At 40.6% G+C, this 20508-nt stretch overlaps 1 protein-coding gene across 1 annotated transcript in view; it reads right to left on the bottom strand.

Moving 5' to 3' along the window:
- CPQ (carboxypeptidase Q) overlaps window positions 1-19536 on the bottom strand; it is a 157466-nt gene extending 137930 nt beyond the window's left edge. The window contains exons 1-2 of the mRNA XM_075706260.1: window positions 19083-19536; window positions 7149-7356 (exon numbers count right to left, since the gene is read on the bottom strand). Of these exons, the coding sequence (XP_075562375.1) occupies window positions 7149-7356; window positions 19083-19509 (635 nt within the window). The 5' untranslated portion in view covers window positions 19510-19536. The remainder of the gene's footprint in view (window positions 1-7148; window positions 7357-19082) is intronic.
- Window positions 19537-20508: the final 972 nt, after the last annotated feature.

Raw genomic sequence — 20508 nt, 5'->3', positions numbered from 1 at the left:
CACTGGAAGATGGTAATGAGCAAAGATGGGGGGGATGTTGTGGTTTAACCCCAGTCAGAAACTAAGCACCACACAGCTGCTCACTCACCCTCCCCTCTGCCCCCATGAAATAGGGGAGAGAATCAGGAAAAAAAAAAAAAGTAAAACTCCTGTGTTGAGATAAAGATAGTTTAGTAGGACAGCAAAGGAAGAGAAAGTAATAATAATGATAAATGAATACACAAAACAAGTAATGCACAGTGCAATTGGTCACCACCCACTGACTGACACCCAGCCCATGCCCAGGCAGCAATCGCTGCCCCCCGGCCAATTCCCCCCAGTTTATATACTGAGCACTACATCATATGGTATGGAATAGCAGTTTGGTCAGTTAGGGTCAGCTGTCCTGGCTGTGCCCCCTCCCAGTTTCCTGTGCACCTGGCAGAGCATGGGAAGCTGCAAAGTCCTTGACTTACTATAAGCACTACTTAGCAACAACTAAAACATCAGTGTGTTATCAACATTCTTCTGATACTAAATCCAAAACACAGCACTATGCCAGCTACTAGGAAGAAAATTAACTCTATCCCAGACAAAACCAGGAGAGGGGACCAGAGTGAAACGAAGCAAAAACTTACAAAAACTAATTATGTAAAAATTCTACTTCATTTTGTACACATAAACCAATTTCATTCTTCTCCTTTCAGCAGGTGCCAGAGGCAGTGAACAATCTTAGTTAAACTCAAATGCCCAAGGAAAGTTAATTTTTTTAAGTTGCGCAGCAATCTGGATGACCAGTCCCATGCTACAAAAGACAGTGTTACTGAAGAAAAAGTGATGACAGACCTAACTCCTATTTTGTGCTACCATAGGCTTGCTTGTTCACAGCAATCGCTCTGTTTATTAAATAACCAAAATGAACGAAGACAGTAAAAATGAAGAGGTTAGCTGCAGAGTTCCTGAAATTATTTTAGGATGTAGGTTAAGTTTTAGAAATTTACACATGTCAAGATTTTTTGGCTGGTGGTCCAGGTCATTTAAAGGGCAACAGGGGCAGCTTTTTAGGGCAAAGTGACCTGTCTCACCCGCTTGACTCACAGGCTATGATACACAAAAGGGAATACAGGTCTGCTTAGCTAGACCATGTGCACACAGAGCGATAGAGATGCTCAGGACCTGACCCACAGCTCATGATCAGACTAGGCTCATGTCATGTCAAGTCGCATATTAACAGAGAACTGCTCTCATGCTCACACCTAAGTCTTAGCCAGTGCTTACCAGATGAAATACAAGCCCACATGGACACAGCACTGCTCCCCCTCTATGGACAGCAGAACAGGTCATAGGAAGAAAGACTCCTAAGATGGTAGCAGAAAATTAGGTACACTGGCATTCATTGTGGAAGGAGGGGCAGAACAGGAGGGAAAGGAGCCTTCAAGGGCTAATGACACAACCAGAGGATACAGTATTTCAAAGATAAAACAACAATTTTAAAGGCCAGATACATCTCTTAGATGTAAAAAACCAAAAAAAGCAAAAGAAATCCTACCTAAACTACTGTACCACCCCAGATTTCAGAAAACTTGGCAGAACAAGCAGAAGTTGAGTCTCCGCCACTACTGATGTGAATAAGCACTTACTTCCTTAGACATGGAGTTTTAGGGAAAGGAAGAAGCTCTCCTTCACAGGCAAGTCTCACATCTGTAACCAAAGGCAGCAGACCAAGCCTTAGGAAGAGGTGATGTGGTAAGAAGTCGCTGTGCTAGCACCCGAGAGCTGAAAAATGACATTAACTCACAAACATTGCCAGCAAGATTGAGAAGGGAATGAATTGTTTACAAAGCAGTGAAGAATAAAAGGAAAAACAGGAGAGGAAAAGAAAATGCACTTTGAGAGTACAATGTATATACAAAAAGGCATACATTACTATACATTGTAGAAGAAAATAAACCACGTGAGGTTACAAAAAGCAGAAATTAAGACAAAGGAAAAGCAACAGTTTTCAAATTCACATGCATTCCATGAAATTATATTCCAGCCCTGGCATGCCTGCACTTAATTGTGTCACATGCATCCACTAAGGCTATCCTTGCAACCTCTGCTGTAAATCTTGAGTTGCACCATGCCGCTCATGAATTCAGCTTTCATTCAGACACAGGTTTTGATAAGAGTTAGTAGAGCTTCACAAGCAGACATTGTGCCTTGGCCACCTGTAGCCTGAAGAAGGGGAGAGAAAGTGAAGGAAATTACTTATTTCAGATAGGTATAAGATGCTGAATTCAGCCCAAAAAGAGAAGAACTTGACCAAGTATGTGTCCTTGTTAACAGCCTCCAGACTGTGTCAAAGTACTACTTGGTCTATTTTGGCCTTGTAATATGTTCCCTGCTGGGTTTCTTACATATTGGAGAGATTGTTCTGCAGCATTTAAAAGAATAATAATTGGGCTCTTGGCATCTATTTCTGAGGACTCTTGGGAACTTTCTTTTTGAGTTCTTGAAAAACATTCGATTTTGCTTCTTTCTAGAGCCCTTAAAGGGGTTATTATTACAAGACACAGTGTTACGACTTTATCTAATCTGTGGTTCTTGAGGAACAGAAGGATTTACTTATGGTTTTGGATGCATAAGAGTACATTCACCACAGGATAAATACTGGACCTTTTCAATAGCTAAAGGATACCTTTTATCTACAAAGTGTTCTAAAAACATACAGCTAGGAAGCAAAAAATCAGACTTACGGCTAGCTTATTACAACCACATTTTTAACCATGCCTTGTAAATTAAGTATTTTTCCTGTAAAAACATCCACTACGAACTGGGAAATACTCATCAGTTTAATATACAGAACAGTAAACATATGTATTACTTTAACTTGTACAAAACCATTAATCACAGCATAGTCAAGCTATTAAAGCAAAAAAAGTCAACATCCGGATTTCTCCAAAAAGCCAAACACTATGGATACTGTTGACTGATTACAATAGTATGTGTTATTTGAGAAGGTTCATTAAAAATGGTTCTGTTACTCTTAACTCCTAATATCCACGTTTAAATGTTTTCACCACCAAATTGCCAGTACTTCAGGAAATTGTTGCTAGGAAAAAGGCTGTCATAAACACACCATTTGGGGGAGGACAGGGAAAAATTACCTACCTGTTACAGTGACTTTCTCCTAAGTAACAGAATCCACTCTTACATAATACCTATAAAGTAGCAAGAGAATTATTTGACTCTAATAACACAACATGAGGACAATGCCACGAGACACAACTGCCACACAACATGGTAATACCAACCCATGTAACTACTGTCATCTCTTCATAGGCCAAGGGAGTTGCTGTTGCTAATGTCATTTCCTATTCACTTACCATTTCTGTGCTAAATAAATGAATCCACTCCTTGAAACTCAAAAACAAATTCTTCAAGCCCTTCACTGTCACTGATGACTTGACATGAGCCGTAATATAAACAGAGCAATGAATTTTCCTGAGTGTATTCAAGTTCATCCCTTCTTGCCCTCATTCAGAGTTGGGATGCCCAAGTCCTCAAGCGGTTTCATCTACTCCATAGCTATACTACCACACCTTAAAGAAAAATAAGCTGCCCACATAATCCCTGCTCAAAGGGTTCCTTCACACTTTTTGCCCTTGACAATATAGCAGCCACTTGCCATCTCTGGAACAAGAAACAGCCACCAAGCTGCCAGCAGAGAACACTGTTTTAATTCACATTGTGATTTTACTGTCTTATCAGTAAGCTTTAATAATCAGCCCTAATAAACCTGAGATGTTAATCTACTAGAAAGTACCTAGCTTTAACCTACCAATATTTTTCACATTGCAAGATCACCTAGGAATCACAGCACAGAGTGGCTTCCATTGTTCCAGCCAGCCTAATTCATTGCACTTGCAAATAACGATAAGCAAACCCCTCTCCAAAAGGGGTTGAAATCTTAAAACAAACAAACAACAACAAAAAAAAACCCAAAACCAACCCCCCCAAAAAACCGCACCACACCAAAGCTAATATAGCTTAAGGAAAATTGTGAAGTTGCACCCTTCATTCACCTGAGGAAAGTGGTATAGTGCAGTATCAGAAGGAGGATACTTTCTTCCAACATGTTTCCAGGATGTTTTGGAGAACTGCCACAATCCCATTAACAGTTATTCATATTATAGGTGCAGATGTAAACACACAGGCCCCAGAAGTAAAGGTTCTGGTCAACAAAGCAGCAGTATACAAATTGCAAGAATGCAAGACTTCCTTTCAGAACACTTAGAAGTCTTATTGGCTTTTTACCTTTCATCTCTCACCCTTCTAACAGGTTACACCCTACAGCAACGCAGTATTTCCCATCAGTCAATCAAAAAGACAAGTGACTTGAACAAACAGTGCCGCAGACACTGATTGACAAGAAGCACCACATCCAGCACAGAGTCCATCCAGCACAGCATATTGGTAGGACAGAGAAGGAGACACACAGCTGGTGATTAAGAGAAAACATAGGAGAAGGCATAGAGATAAGGAAATCCATCCTGCCTACAGCAATGCCTATTTTCTGTTAGAAACAAGACAAACAGATCTAGGCATCACAGGGTGGCAAAAGTGACGTACTGGACCTGAATACCTCCCTTAATATAGGAAAAAATAGATTAACCAATCCCTCCCCTCACCCACAAAAACCCTAAGTGAAGGTAAACAAAAAAAAGACAGAAAGTGCATTTCATGAAAAAATGCTTCCTGGCAGCATCGAAATTTGAAATTGCTTTTGGGAATGACACCTCGGCTCCCAGCCTTGATTAAGGATCCAATACTTCTAAACAAACATGCATTTGGCATCTGTTTCTCCTCTCTTTTCATTCAATTCTGAAAGTGCTGCAATGCCAGTACCCAGACCTAATAAACAGGCTTTACTACCTTCAGTCTCCACCTCTGTTCCTCATCTCTAAATTTTCCATTACATGTTAAAATGCACTTCCATAAATAGTCTGGCAAACAGAAGATACAGAGAGTCGCTTTCAAAGGAACACCTCTGCAGGGCACCAGAACTAAGGACTGGATAGATCAGTGTTCAGATCATCTTCTAGTTTTCAAATAATCAACAGATTAGAGACTGCAATATTCTTTGATGATACCAAATATGACTATTTCGAAAACATATAATTTTTCATCAAACTGGTTTTGAAACATATTCTACTCTCTGGTCATTATTATTAAATTTGTTAGAAAATTATAGGTATTGGAAAATATATTGTAAACATTGCTACATTTGTTAGGCATCAAGAAATACACTAGTATAGTTTGGTTACTATCTGAATTCAAAGTACTTTACTTTTGAGAAGGCATTTTAAACAGGTAATGTTGGCTTCTTTAGGGGAATATGGAGCACATAAAAATGCTATCAAGCAACTACACTGGCAGCAGAGCTGTCCTCTGCACATGATCCAATACAGTTAGCTGGCATTACCGCATTTCTCAAACTTCTTGAAGCATCACAGATGGTGATGCTTGCACACTTCTCACACTGCGGAGATGTGACCACTTCCGTTTTGTCTGTGTGAGGGACTGAAAGAGTTCATGTATGCTGATGTCTCAAACATTGTGGTGAGACAAGTTAAGGTCTGCATAGCAACACTAAACCACAGGTGAGAAGCTGGCTGGCGCAGGGCCAGGGAGGCACGTCTGAGGATGCGCAGTTCCGCCTTCTGATGTGCCTGACAACTCACCATCTATGGCCAGAGGTCATACAGAGTTCATTTGAGAAAGGGGCTCACGACCACCCGAAAGACCCCTTGCAACCACCCCCCACCCCGCCCAATGCTGCCTGCGCAGAAGATCAAGAACATTCTGGAACAAGAACTATGTAAGTCCTCAAGGGGGTGGGATCGGCATGACTGAGAGGAGGGGACTGGTGTATAAAAAAATGCAACTCCAAGGAGCTGGGTGCGCACCCATCACTGGAGGACTGCTACGTCTACCATCGTTACCACGGGATCCAAGGGTGGTGATCATACTCACTTCACACTCACTCTCTCCCCTCCCCACCCCTTCCTCTTTCTCCTTTCTTCTAAGTAATTCAGTTAATATTTCAATGTTGCCTACCATTACATTTGCCAAGTCCAGGTTCTTTCTACCATCAATAAAGCGTTTAATCGATCGTTTGGTGTTGTTTCACCTTAATTTAGCCCCAGGGAATCACGAAACTGCTACCACCTCACCCTGGACTGCCCAGTCTGGGTCGTAACAGTCTGAAATGGTGGAATCAAGCATGCTTCCAAGTGCCTGTCCCAGCCACTTCCCAGTCCCAGCCTCAAGCAAGACCCAAAGCCATTCCACCGCTTCCCAGTTCCCAGCCTGGACTTCTGTAGAAAGAAAACCTAGGTGCACAGATCAAAAAGAAACCATGATATTATCCAAACAGAACACAATTCCAGTTTATGAGGTGGCACACATTCAGGGTCAGGTTAGCTACCGTCAATGACTCTTCTGTGGGTAGTGACTGGGCAACTAGGGGGAGGAATAAATGGCCCAAATATTTATTGTCCAAAAAGAGAACAATATTACAAAACACAGCACCTCAAAGAAAACTAAAAATGCTCATTTCACAATAATAATGTACAAAGACATCTAAAAACACTTCCTTTTTAAGAAATCATGATTTCAACCTACCTTACTTAAAAAGCAGAGTGATAATTACAAACCTCACTGCTGAAGTGTTCAAAATAATTACGTTCAAAGCAGACTACTCCATCTAGTACGAGGCAGCCTTGTGCTAGGAAAATGACAATACAATAAAAACTGTACACTTACATTCTAGTCAAATTTACAGAGTGACCAGTTCATATCATCCCTGACAGTCTGGTACATGTTGTCACCAAAGACATTTGATTTTTGTTGATCTCAGAATACTTATGGTAGCCTTGAGAATGCAGGAAGTTCTTTAAAACAAATACACAAAATTTGGATCAGTAACAAAAAATGAAAGCATTTTGAAAGACCGACAAAGCCCAGGGGAAAAGAACTATTGTGCAGCCAACAGTTTCAAAACTGAACACCCACTCGTAACTGGCAACGTTTAAGTCATAGAGAACAAAAATGCCTGCCCAGAAATGACATGTGAACTAAAGGCTGAAATGTGAGTCACAGGGAGAAAAAAGAAAAATGCTTACCTATGAATAGAAAAAGAAGCAATGGATCTAATGAGGGATGCCACTGCTCCAACTTTAGCAGCTTCCACTGCTCCCTGTGATCTGTATCGCACGGTTTCGCCATAATTGATGAAAGGTTCGTTGTAGACAACAATCTTTCCTTTGGCCTCCTGAGCTCTTTTGTGCAGTTCGTCAAAAGAGGCTACCACTATGACTTCTGCCGTAATTCCTGAAAGAAAGTATTACAGTGGCTTTAACATTGCTTTCATACAACTCTCTTGCAGCCAGTTTTAACTGACAGAAAAGCATGTGCAGAACACAAGAATCAGATTTAACTTCTCACTGGAAAAGGAAGACTATGTGAAATGCTTCATCAGGGATTGGTACTAAATAGCTGCAATAGCACTCTGAACCAAGTACACACAGTTCTGTAAACCATGCTATCAGGTTGGTATTAAAACAGAACTTGAAGGGCAAGAAGGATACATGGGGGGAATTCTGTTCTCTGCATGTGCTTCAGCGCCTCACTGCAATCATCTGTAGTACAAAAACATTTGCAAAAGCTGCCTATGGGATTAATAAAAAAACATAGTAATCTTTTCATGGAATTGTTTTGATATGTTGCTAAACAACTTAGCTTAACATAAGACAACTGGAAGCACACATTTTCAGAGTGAAACACTTATAAAATTATTTAATCCATAAATGAAATGAAATTAAAGCTCTGCAGTTTCAACAAATTTTGCAGTATGCTTATAAATAAAAAAAAAAATCTTCATATTTATTCAAGAGAATACCACAGTTCTACTGGATCTCCTTCTGGGAGTTTTCCCATGACCCCATCTTTCCCAGTTATGACACAGAGAACACAGGCAGGTACTTCTGTGGAACTATTCACTCATCGTGAGTCAGATCCCACCCAGCTCTTTGTTTTTAATGGTTGGAATAGTTTTAAATTGCTGAATTATCCTGCTTGAAAAAACAAAGGATTTTATAGATAAGTAGTTTTTCCCAAAGGCAGAGAATCCTTCTAACTTTTTAGAACATTAATTGAGGAACTATATTTCACAGCATTTAAGAAGTAATTAATTAAAATGACCACTATGCTTAAAATCCAATTTTGTTCATTGGTTACAGAGACAAGTAGAAACCACTTAACAACATGGGCTGGTACTTTTCTTTTAAATATAGAAGTAGTAATGGATGCCTGAAAATTTAGTGTTGTATATTTCACCTAAAAGCCACAAAATACATCAGCAAAAACTAATAACAAATGTCACAAGGATTTGTCAAAGAAGTCAACCTATCATGTTTTTAAGAAGAAAATGTTTCTCCTTGAAAGTCCTCTTTCTTTTTGGTTTTTTTTTTTTTTTGTGTGTTATAAGAATTATTTGGAGAAGATTTCAAAGGCTTGTATTTGAGATTGTAATACATGAGAAGAACTGATAGAAAAATAGGAAGATCATCTCTCCCAGCACCAGGGTATCCAGGCTCATGGTTTCTTTAAGATCAAACTACAGTATAGTTCAAAACCTTAAAGAAACTGTTTCACACAAAAAAGTTTTGTTTCTTAAGAGTGCACCACTAAGAGGGCAAGACACATCTACTGCTACAGCAAAAGCACATGAGTTTTAGCTACAGAACTAACCTAGTGTGAGAGGTGTAAAAATTTTAACCGAGTACTATTCAGATTCTTAGCTTTACAGAAAGAGGCACAGAGAGCCAAACCTGAGAATAACCTTCAAATTTTACTAGTTGTTGTTGGCAGGTAGGTGAGCATGCTAACAGACTCCAGCTGCTTCTAACAAACTGCAGGTTCAGCTGCCTACCTAAAGAGTATCCTAGTGACAGGATCATTCTGGGTATGGAACCATGCCACTGGAAATAAAGCCAGGTATCTGCAAAATTTCATTTTCCACAAGAAAAGTCATGGTCTCAGTAGGCTGATACTGCAATCTGTATTTCCTATTAGCTCTCCCCAGTGCTCCACTTGGATCATGCAGCAGGCACTGGAAGGGCACATTTGTGTTAGTGCCGGTTTGTCAAAGGAAGCGAGAAGTGCAACTCTTCCAGGCATTACTTCACTGCATTAATGAACAAACACCAACACTGGATGATTTTTAAAGAATGCTACAGACAGCTAGTAACTATCTGTAATCCCTAAGAAACATCATGGAGAAGTACATTTATAGCGCTCCCTAGACAACAGGCATCAGGAGTTTGTACAGTGAGAATTAAAACTAAGGAAAAGAACATGGAGCTGCAAACTCCAGCCCAGTATCTCTACTTTTGAATGTTCCCAAAGAAGCTGAATAAAGCCATCCTTTGACAAAACAAAACAAAGGTTCTCTCTGCGAGTTTAACTTAATGGCAGCATGGTATACACAAAGCATTAGTCACAGTGCTTTAAGTAACAAAATAAAACTTCACTCTTGTGTAACTTCTGACTAATTCAACGTCTCATTTGCATTTTAATCCCATTTTATACCATTGCAGTTTCATCTGTTGAAGTGACAAGAGCAATGGTTAAGTTAAATAAATATGTGGACACACATACATAAACCACCCTAAGACCTCCTGTGCAAAGGAAGAAATGAAACAAAAAACCCAACAGTTTATCAGTTTAAGGGGAGTTATTCCTTTTCTAAATGGGAAATGCCTCACCTTACTGAGCCTTTGACCGACCTCTACCCCCCTCTTACCAATTCAGTGCCTCATGGCTCTGCTTCCCATGTCAAAAACAGTTCTATATCTTTCTTACTCCTACCATCATCTGATCCAGAGCTTGGCTGTATGTTATTGAACAGAAGTCTTCAGAAAACCCATGTAAGGAGGGAACCAGATTGCCTGCTTACTTAGGCAAGACATAAAGATTATAACCCACACAGTCCAAGAGATGAATACAGAGCATTTGGGGAATTAGCTAAGTATAGGGCATGAAGCATAGAAGACAGAATTACAAACATGATAAACTTGGCTGACCATGTGAAGCTGAAGACTATTTATTTGTTCTCACCACGTGAAACATTATACATATTGTTGCACTGAGCCAGTAGGCAGAAGAACCTACGTAGTACTAGGGGTTTTCTCCCATTTCTCACATTAAACAGTAAATTGTACCCTGTCATTTCTGAGAATTAAGGTATAGGAAAGGTGTTAATGGTGGGAACAGGCAGGCAACTTTCAATTACCAACAAAATTACATATTACAAAGTCCCCTGTACATAGAAATGTACGTTTCTATCTAAACACTTGGATACACCACAACTTTGATAATCACATTGCCAGTTGAAATAAATGGCACAGTATGCATTAGCAAAGTCTAAAATCTGTCACAGGCAGGATGAAGGCAAGACTGATTACAGTTACTCTTTATTAGCTACAGAAAGTCATATATATACACATATATATATATATAAAAAAAAGCACCGGTAAATCAGCTGTCTGCAACATTGCCATACATCAGAAGTCTGATTCTTGGCATGAACAATTCTGTCTGGAGAGTCACCTCCTAGCACCTGCTTACCTGCCAGCAACCATGCCAGAAGTAGATTAGTTCAAATGGAATTCCCCACAAGATAACTTATTCTCCCCAAGATTAAATGCAGTGAACACTTAAGCCATTTTAGTATCTGGAGCACCTGTCTTCTGTTAGTAACAGGTTTCAGAGAAGAGTAAGGAAAAAAAAAAAAGGAAAATCCACCCTATTAACAGATTTTAAAAGCTGATGAATCTCTATTAAAATATAAAGGAAACCTCATACAGAATATTGTTGCTGTTATTGGCCACACCAGGGCAAGACATGGCAAGACTTTACCATATTGAGTATCAGGAATTCCTCAGATTTTGGAACCCAGTCTCTATTGGTTTTTATTTGTTACTATCCTAGAAACACTCAGCTTATAAACACACAGAAATTCAGGCTAGTTGGTTACAATCAAGTGCTCTATTAAAAGAAGAATTTAGCAAAGCCAGAAAGAAATATCATTTGCTTACTGTTTAATCTTACTAGATACCAATTTCCTGATTACTCAATTATGGCCTTACTCTCTTCTTTTTTTCCCCCCAGTCTCATTTTTGTCATCCAGTTAACAGCAACAGTCCCTTGGAGATCTAGTTACAAAACCAAATGCAGCCATCATTAATTTCACAATATTTTTTTCAACAACAGCAAGTTACCCCTACATACCTTCCAAACCTCATTTACTTCGCATGGTGTTAACGTAAGAATTGTGATTTCTTTTACAAATCACACGATGAAACAGCGATGCTGCTGATCCACATGCACTGAAGCTGCTGCTGTCAAATAAATAATCTGACAGCAAGGCAATTTTTGCTTGAAACAATTAAAATACGGTATTTTTAGGTCTACACACAACAAAGCTGGAAACTACATCAACTAAATCTCCACTAAACTTCCCTGTGCGTTATGTATTTAAAATTTTTGCATTCTAAGCATAAAACGCTGCCAGAAATACCAACACAAAAAGTCAACAACACACCTAAACTGTTCTGGTGCTGGTGGAAATTTTGAAGCTGGGGAAGAATGTATCCGAAACATGACCTGGCCTCTGCAGTCAGGAGAGCAAGAGAGAGACAGAATGCTACCTCCCCATTCATCAAAACCAGGCATCAGGACACCAGGACCAGGAAATCAAGACACTTATTCATCATGGGAAGAAGACGGAGTAGGAGCAGCAACACATGACAAGAGCAGGGCTTGAAGCCTACCTGATAATCGCAGCCCTGCCTCACAGACCGGCAACATCAGACCATGTTGATTCCATTGTTTCTTGTCTACTAGATGGCTGCCACTTCTCAGATTTCTCCATTTCCACCTCAGCTCTCCCACAAAGCTAATTTAGCCTTGAAGCTGCCACATCAAGGTATACTGTATTCCATGCTGCACAAGCATGGGGTAGCCCCAAACCTTTCTGACCTTAGCCTGGCTAATCCAGTTATCCTTCAGACTTGACCATCTCCCCAGGATAAAAGTACCATGCCTCTACTTCTTTCAGAAGTGGCCCACATGCACTGTCTTATGCCTACTTGCAACGTAGCTTCTTTCACAGTTACAGAGAACCTAGAGAACCTAGCTACAGAGAACCTGGGATCACAGGAAAGAGCTGCACATACAAAGTTGTAATGTAGCAGCTAGGATGTGCAGTTCTTCTGTAAAAATGGCAGTCTTGGACCCTGGATGCCACATCACCCTGCACAGAACTGGAGCACGTGCCAGGATCATACTCCTGGATGACGGTGGAAGAAGATGAAACATGCAACAGGGAAAAAGTAGGTATCTATGTCTGGAGACAGGGAAGAACGGTAATTGTAGAGACAGGTCAATGAAAAGAAGGTTTTGGGGAGTAGAGGAAAAAGGCAAATACATTCTTGAAAGCTAAGTAAGATCAGGGACCTGGCACTATATCCTATTTAGGTTCAGCATCCTGTAAAATCAGCCCAGAAAACATTTTTCCCCTCAACTTCTACCTTACCTGTTTTAAAAACGTGTTGCTTTTCAGCTCTCTCCAGGAACTAGTTCAGCTTTCCCCCAACACCCCACATAATTCAACAAGATTTTCAGGAAAACAACCCCAAATTTGGGGTCCATAATGAACTCATCAAATTAAGGCTTGGTGTCAGGCTGAAGCAAATTAAAGATTCACATAATCACTTTTTTTTTTCCTCCCTCAAAAATTATTAGCATGTACTGAAAACTTAAAATATTTTAACACCTAGAAACACATTTGCTCTATCAACACATATCAATATGTATTGATATAAGAATTACAATATGAAGAAAAGATTAAAAATTTTAGGGGAACTGTGAAACAAAGGAGAGGGCTTTTATCAGGAAGAAAGATTTTGTAAAATCAGAATATACTTCTGGAAAATGTGACCTCACCTACGCTGCGGAACAGCAAAGAAAATTACTTCATGAAACTAAAATTGCATAGGAGAGTTATCCAAAAGGATATGAGGCTATTTAGCTCTGATGTATAGCACAGAGACTAAACGTATTACTCCGTTCTTTAAGAAGAACACAGAGAAAAATAAACATTATATAATAGATACATTTTTGACAAATGAGACTTAATTTCCAGCAAGTACTGGGTCTCATTAGAATCATAGAATGCTTTGGGTTGGAAGGGACGGGTTTCAGTAACATGTAGCTTACTGTGTAGCAGTAAATCCTAGCAGCAAGGGGGTTGGACTCCACCCTGAGCACGAAGCCTTGGATGCCAAAAGAGCAGGGCAATAGGTCTGGTTCTCCCAGAAGCAGCCCTGCACAGGACACGGGCTTGGTGTGTCGTGTCTGGGGAGAATCAGGCACCCAAGAACAGGATCCAGAAAAGCCAGTTTTGGAGCACACAGGTGCCCAAGGCAGGAATTACAGAGGGCAACCATTCCCTCCTTAGCAAGTCAAGATGCCACTCACTACAGGCTGTCCCCTGGGAGGGAAGGTGACAGTGCCACCCAGCTGCGCATGCACTCCCCACACATGCAGGAAATCACGTTCAAATCCTGCCTCTGTTAGCGTGAGGGAGGAGCTTCAGCCTGGGCTTACCATCCTTGAGGTAACCACCCTCAAACTCAGTGACACTGAAAAGGGCCAAGACCTGAAAATTCAATTTTTTGCCATTGCCGATCCATACAGTTCACGTGAACATTCATTAAAACAGCGACTGGAACCCATGTCCTTCCCAGACAGCATGTCCGCCTCAAAGCCACACAGCTACTCCTACTCTCTAAATCTTTGAAATGCCACTGAACTAACTTTTGGCCCAGACGCTGGGCCACTGAATGCCACAGCGTCTGAGGTCCTTCATGGATGTCATCTTTTACATTCCAAGAAAAACAGCAGCATAATTATCATACCACAAGCAGCACTGCTCTAAGTAATAATAAACAATCCAGGCACCCAATACTGAGGCTCATGGTCTTAAGATGTGCATCAATAGCTCCTCATGCATAGAAAAAGAGGGATCCAGTGAGGCCAGGAGGAGGATTTTGCCGCGCGTTGTGCTCTCATCCCTACAACTCTCTCCAACCCCTGTTCTCAGCACTGAATGTCCCATCAAAGCGGGTACCCAAGTCCCTCCAGAAGGATCTCCTTCTCTCCCAGCAGGTCAATGGTCATCCAAGATGCTGGCAACTCAAGGGTAATTCCTCTGATACACATTAAAATTAACTTTTGTGTTGGCCTTTTGTTGATCTAGATGAATTGCCTAATCCACTTCACCACTGAGAAACAAAAAAGGAGGGTCAACACTGGGGAAAAATACATCAGCCACGACTGGGGCCAGACCACTTCTTTCAGCATCCCCGGCTTAAAAAGACTGTGAGCCTACGGCAACAGCACGCCTTCAACAGCTTTGAAACACATATTATCCCCATTTTATAAATAACAGGCTGGAACTATTTTCATATTATCTAAGTGGCAAAACTCCCACCACCTTCTATGAGAGCAAGACTGGACCAAATGTTGTTGATAGTTAAACAAAAAAAAACATGACTCAAACACAAAAACTAGGAAAAAGTCTGCCAATACATCATCTTCATATTTATCTTATTTCAGTTTCACTGCAACAAACAGTACATAGAAACCAGAGACTGTTCCTTTTTTGAGTAGACATTTTGGGCAGGCTGCTTTCTGGGGTTAGTTCTACTTGTCAGTATTTCTTTAAAATGAAAGGGCAGGGACACCCATCAGGGAAAAAAAAAGTACATTTTAAAAACACATGCAAAAAATATGAATTCTTTGATACTTTATGGTCAAACATCTGCTAAACTACTACTTTCCTTCAATTATAGGATTCTCAAAGCAACAATTATATCTATTTTCCTCAGAAGTTGGGGGATATAATCAGTACTACCAGAAATCAACACAGTCTCTATATATATATATCTGCATGTTTTGCCAATGTTGAAAGACTGGAAATGAGACAAGAACATTGACTAAATATGGCAGACCTCCAGTTTGTCAGCTCCCTGAACTGAGCACTTTCTAACATTCAATCCTGTTTGCTACCTAGAAATCCATTTCTTCGAGGTGGTGACCATTTTCAATCTCTGCTGACTTCTGAAAATCCAGGTCACTCTGCATTTCATGTTTCTCCTCTCCCTGTTGCTAAGACAGGCATGAAAGTTACTCCCTCCTTGTAAGGAGATCAAAGGAAGAGAAAACTTTCTCTTTGACCCAACACCTTCAAATCTTGGGATACAATGAGAGGGAAAATGTTTTTTTTTCTCTTCAGTAAAAAAAAAAAAAAATCTAACCTTTTCTGTGCTGCCCCTTTTCACTGCGTCAGACTGAATCTGAAAACTTGACATCCTGGCATGTTGCCCAGTTCTGAAGATGAAAATAGGGAAATGTGGATTTTATCCACAAGATCATAAGACACCAAAAAGCCTCCTGTACATCATCAGAACTGTTCCAACCTTGAGTGAGACAACCAGCTCTAAGCCAAACTCACATGTGAGCCAAAGTGGGCAAATCCCAGCAAATCCAATAAACAGGCAAAGCTCTGTCCACATCCCATAAGGTTTTCAACCCCATAGGCATGGGTTAGATAAAAGACCTGCAGGAAGAGACGCTCCGTGTATCCTGGAGTCAATGCTGGTTTGGGCTCCACAGCTAAAATACTGCTACTATTTAGGGCTTCCTGTTCCTGCCCAAATGGATCACGGATTTTTTTTCCACACACTCGCACGGCATATGCCAAAATGGAAAGTGAGGAGCCTCAGCGTGTGCTCTGGCCATTGGGCCACTCTTAGGAAACTCTGGTTTGAATTTCCATTGACAGAAGGGAAAACAAACCCTGAATTTCCAACATCCAAAGCCAGGTTTCTAATTGTTGTTAGGCTATTGCCATGTTAATAAAGGGCCCTTTAAGAGCACTAGCTTGGGGAGCCGAGTTCCAGGAGGAGCTCTGAGGGCACTGGGGGCCACCAGTCCAGCATGAAGCACAAAGCACATCCAGAGAGAAGCAACGTTTTAAGTTTCTGCCAATGCTTCCTATTTTCTTAGCTCATTGGGTCTCAAGCCTGGGGGCACATAATGGGAAGGGAGGAATACAGGACATAATGGAGAGGCTAAGAAAGCAAGAAATGGTCTCCTGTAGCTTCTACTGGGACATGGGATTCACCCCCTCTCATCTTAACCCCACCCCCAGACCTTAAAAGACAAAAAGTCCAGCCAGTGCTGTCCTCTGGCTCTAAGCAGACATCAGTAGCGTCAAGGAAGGGATCTGTCGGGGCTCTACAGAGACAGTAGTTTGTAAACTGAGGGGTCCGAAACACATTCTCATAGGAACACCAATTTAAAGCGCGCAGTAACTATCAAGCTAATCCCAAACACCTCCAGGGATCACCTGCACAGTCCACTTCAGAGGCAGCTCTGAAGGGTGATTCTGCCCCTGGGCAGAACCCAGGCGCCAATGGCCAGATCACAGAGCCGACATCTGAAAGCGAGTCCTCATCCTCCATAGTTTGATCCCATGCAGCAACAGCAACACAATGCCAGGAGAATCAGCATCAAGCATCTCATATTGAGTTGTATTATTTTGATTACAGGATGACTCACACTCCCACAGCTTCTTGGCTAAAAAAAGACAAATCAGAACTGCCGATACTCTCTCACTGAGGGAAATTGTTCAAATATTTCCGATGTGATTTAGGGCAGCTGCCTATCCCTTTTTCTCAGGAATACGGCATGGTGGCAATTGCTGCTTAGAGCATAGGGAGCAGATCTGGGAATGAATTCCTCAGAAGTGATGAGGCGGTGGTTTTAATAGTCTAACCACACGTCTTTTATTCTGTGCTTGGGATGAGTGTTTTTTAGGAGAGGTGCTTTTCTGAGCAGCACACCTTGCAATTCTCTTGCCCAGAGAGGCTGGTGACGAGCGGCTCTCGCCAGGCGTTTCCGTCAGCCAGGCGGCTGGTCCAGCGATCGGAAGAATGGGAGCCAAGAGCTCCCCAGGAACCAGCTACCCCACATAACCTCCTCCAGCACAAAAACCTGTCACAGCTTGCACAGAGCAAGATGAGACCAACAGAAATCATAACAGCCACAAGCAGTAGGATAGATTTTAAGTCAGAAGGTAAGTAATTTAATCAAAATTATTCCACCAGGTGTGAGAAACTGCCCCCTCTTCTGTGAGAGGTCTCATTGCCATGCAGCCTTCTAGCACCAACACATACACCTCTTCAGAAACACAGCAGATCTCAGAGGGAAGTAAAAAGGTGAGGAAGAGTAACGCGGGGGTTTTAACATCATCAGTATAAACCAGCGCTGGAAAATACAATCTTATCTTCCAACACATTACCAGCCACAGGTACCAGCCTGACCATTCAGTCATCAGCACAAGATGATCTTTACAGATGAAAAAGGACACAATTAGCCTCTGTGAGCATTTTTAAACATGTAAATTCAGTATCTCTCTAAATGAAAAAAGACAAACCTAGGAGTAAGACCAGTCAAGTGCAAATAACTACACAGCTAAGAAAGGGAAGAGAAAAACAGACTTCTCAGGATGTGAAGGTGTTTGCCAAGATTAAATTGCAAGTTCTCTTTGCAGGTTCAGTAACACTTGCTCAACACCAAAAACACCGTTTTAATTTTAGCTTCCTTTTTAGGAAGCCTGGAATAGGACTGGAAAGGATATAAAATAAGTTATAGGTTTAACCTTTGCTGTAAATATTCTCCTATCAAAGCACTAAGCCTTAGACATATAGTGGGATAAACAGATATAATTAATGATTTTAGTTCTGCATTTTAGGCATGTGTTTACCTCAATATGACAGAAATACCTCAAACAAAATTTACAGTAGCAGTTTCCCAAAGCAAGTAAGATTTATTCCAAACATTATCTTAATTTACGCAGTTTTGCTTTGTTGTATTTTGAAGGGCTATATATTTTTTCTAAACAAAACAGCTTTTATACATTATTTGTTTCATTTCAACTATCACAAAAATTTACAATTCTTAGAAAATTTATGAGTATCATGTTACCTTTTATTTCCTAAACTAAATGTATTTTCTCATAAAGGAATAAGAATGCTTTTGAAGTGGTCTAGGAATAAGTCTCTTGTTATTTATGAAGAGCAGTCACAGAAGGCGGCTGTCAACTGGCCATTAAATAGCAATCCTGAGAAAGCCCCACATCAGTATGTACAAAACCAGAAACTTATAAATCAGATCATTTGCAAGCAAGCTAACATTCTGGAGCTCAAAACACCTGAATTTTACTGAGCCCAGCCAACGATCGTTCTTGTTCCCTAAGTAACGTACCACACATGATCCACTAAAAGGCAACACACAGTTCCGTAACAGGTAAGTACCAAAGACTTTTCCAAGGTGAGCATAAGACAGCGAGTGGAGAGCAGAGGGAGGAGGTGGGGAGAAGGAAAGGACAAGCAGATACCAATTGCCACTCTTAGCAAGTGGCTGGCACTTTCCAAGCTCAGCATGAGATTCTCCTCCTCTTCCTGCTGTCTTGTTTTTTTCCAGAGTGAAGTGCTGAGCTTGGCAGGACAGGGCACAGCAAGAAGAGCAGAAATCACGTGTCAACTCAACACCCCATGGAGAACTTCTCCGGCCAAAATGAAAAAGAAGGGTTGGAAAACCGCACATCACAAGAACAAGTTGCCCACCAACCTCAGTGGCGGAGCGGAATCTTTGCAAATGAGGTTCCACAGTGTTAAACAAAAGGGTATAGACTTAATGGAGAGTTCAGGAATCAACTCTAATTTTACAAGCCAGTTCAACCAAACCAAACTGCATCATTCACAATCATGTCGTACAGAAAAGTCCCAGAAAAATAGCATCTTGTCTTGCAGAACTATCATAGCAGGAAGAAAACTTCAGTTTGTCCACTGACAGAAGTTGTTAGGGGGATAACACAGTTTGGTGTTAAAAAGCAAGTCATACTTAATTCCAAAACGAAGAGTTACCTTCTGGAGGAGTTGCAACACTGCTCCCAAGGCCCAAAATAGCAATGCTGTGATTCCTTGGTTCCAGCATTATTGCAAACTCTTCTCCTCTTTCCCAGTGTGGTACTTTCACAGGCTCCAGATGCACATTTTCCAGCCCATCTTCCTGCAGGGCACTGAACATATACTTGACGGCTGCATCTAGATTTTTCGAACCGCTGAGTCTAGGTCCTATGGTATCAGCAAAAACTGCTAATCTTTCATAGGATCTGTTCTGAGCTTTTCCATGAACAGCAAGATCAATAATAGCTTTAGCAATATCAGTATAACCAGCTACCTCATTTTTAATGTCTTCAAATGTTTTTGGGTAACTGTCATCTCTTCTCAAAGATTTCCCAGCATAGTGCGGTAATAAATTCATGAAAAATATTAAGAATGCATACTTCATTTTTTCTCTTTTTTCTTTTCCACAGATGGCCTGTTGAAGAGACAGGGAAAAAAAAAAAAGAGTATTAAAAAAAAAAAAAAATCACACAGCTATCAGCAATACTTTTTGTTATTTGGATTGGCAGACAGACCAAAATAAGAAGAAATCAGTTTATCATGAAAATGCTTTGATCAGAACTGGCAGGGAAGTAAACTCAACTTGGAGACACAATTATTGAAAAGCAAATGAAAAAGATACTTAGACCACTGGACACAATCTTTCTTGTGGTCTTCAGAAGCATCCTTGGAATGCTGCATCTCTTTAAATAATCACATCTTTCACTGAATCAAAACCCAGGGCTGCTCCCATCTAGGAGGGGCTTTGCATATCCTTTCTGGTAGGAGCAGGATTTGCCATAAATGCCAAATCAAATGTCTTCACACAAAACATCTGGACAAAAAAATTTCTTAAACCATTCATGAATAAAAGTGCTTCTTAATCTCTATCCTCATAATCAGGAAAGCATTTTCTATTGCACTAGAAAGATGTCACAGCAATCTAGATCCAATGCCCCCAGGAAGAAAGTATGAATTTCTTCATTGCCTAAGTCCATGACTACCAGAGGAACACAATTTCTTATTAACTGGTGTATCTCTTAAGGACTGACTTCAGCAGCACTATAGAGAGGTGCAGTGCTAGGGGTGCTGACCCTGTGTTGAACACCAAGAGTTATCTTTGTTAACACTTTATCCATCTTAGCATTAAAAGTTCTCATTTTTAAGATCTTACAAATTTTCAATGCCATAAAAGTGAAAGTTTGTCTATACTATTAATTGAACTGACAAAAAAGCCCTCTGGAATTCATTGGAGTAGTTGCAAAGCTCTTTTATTACACAGGAAGTATGATTATCCAAACCCAAAATATAAAGGTCTTTATTGATATACACAAAAGGAAATGTAATTGTTTCATTTTCCTTTGAATTTAAATCAGGCTGCAATTTGAATGATAAAAACTAGCAA

This window comes from Pelecanus crispus, chromosome 2 (genome assembly GCF_030463565.1).
Source record: "Pelecanus crispus isolate bPelCri1 chromosome 2, bPelCri1.pri, whole genome shotgun sequence".
Classification (NCBI taxonomy): domain Eukaryota; kingdom Metazoa; phylum Chordata; class Aves; order Pelecaniformes; family Pelecanidae; genus Pelecanus; species Pelecanus crispus.
The sequence above is the reverse complement of the archived record's forward strand: the minus strand, read 5'-3'. Positions and strand labels throughout refer to the sequence as shown.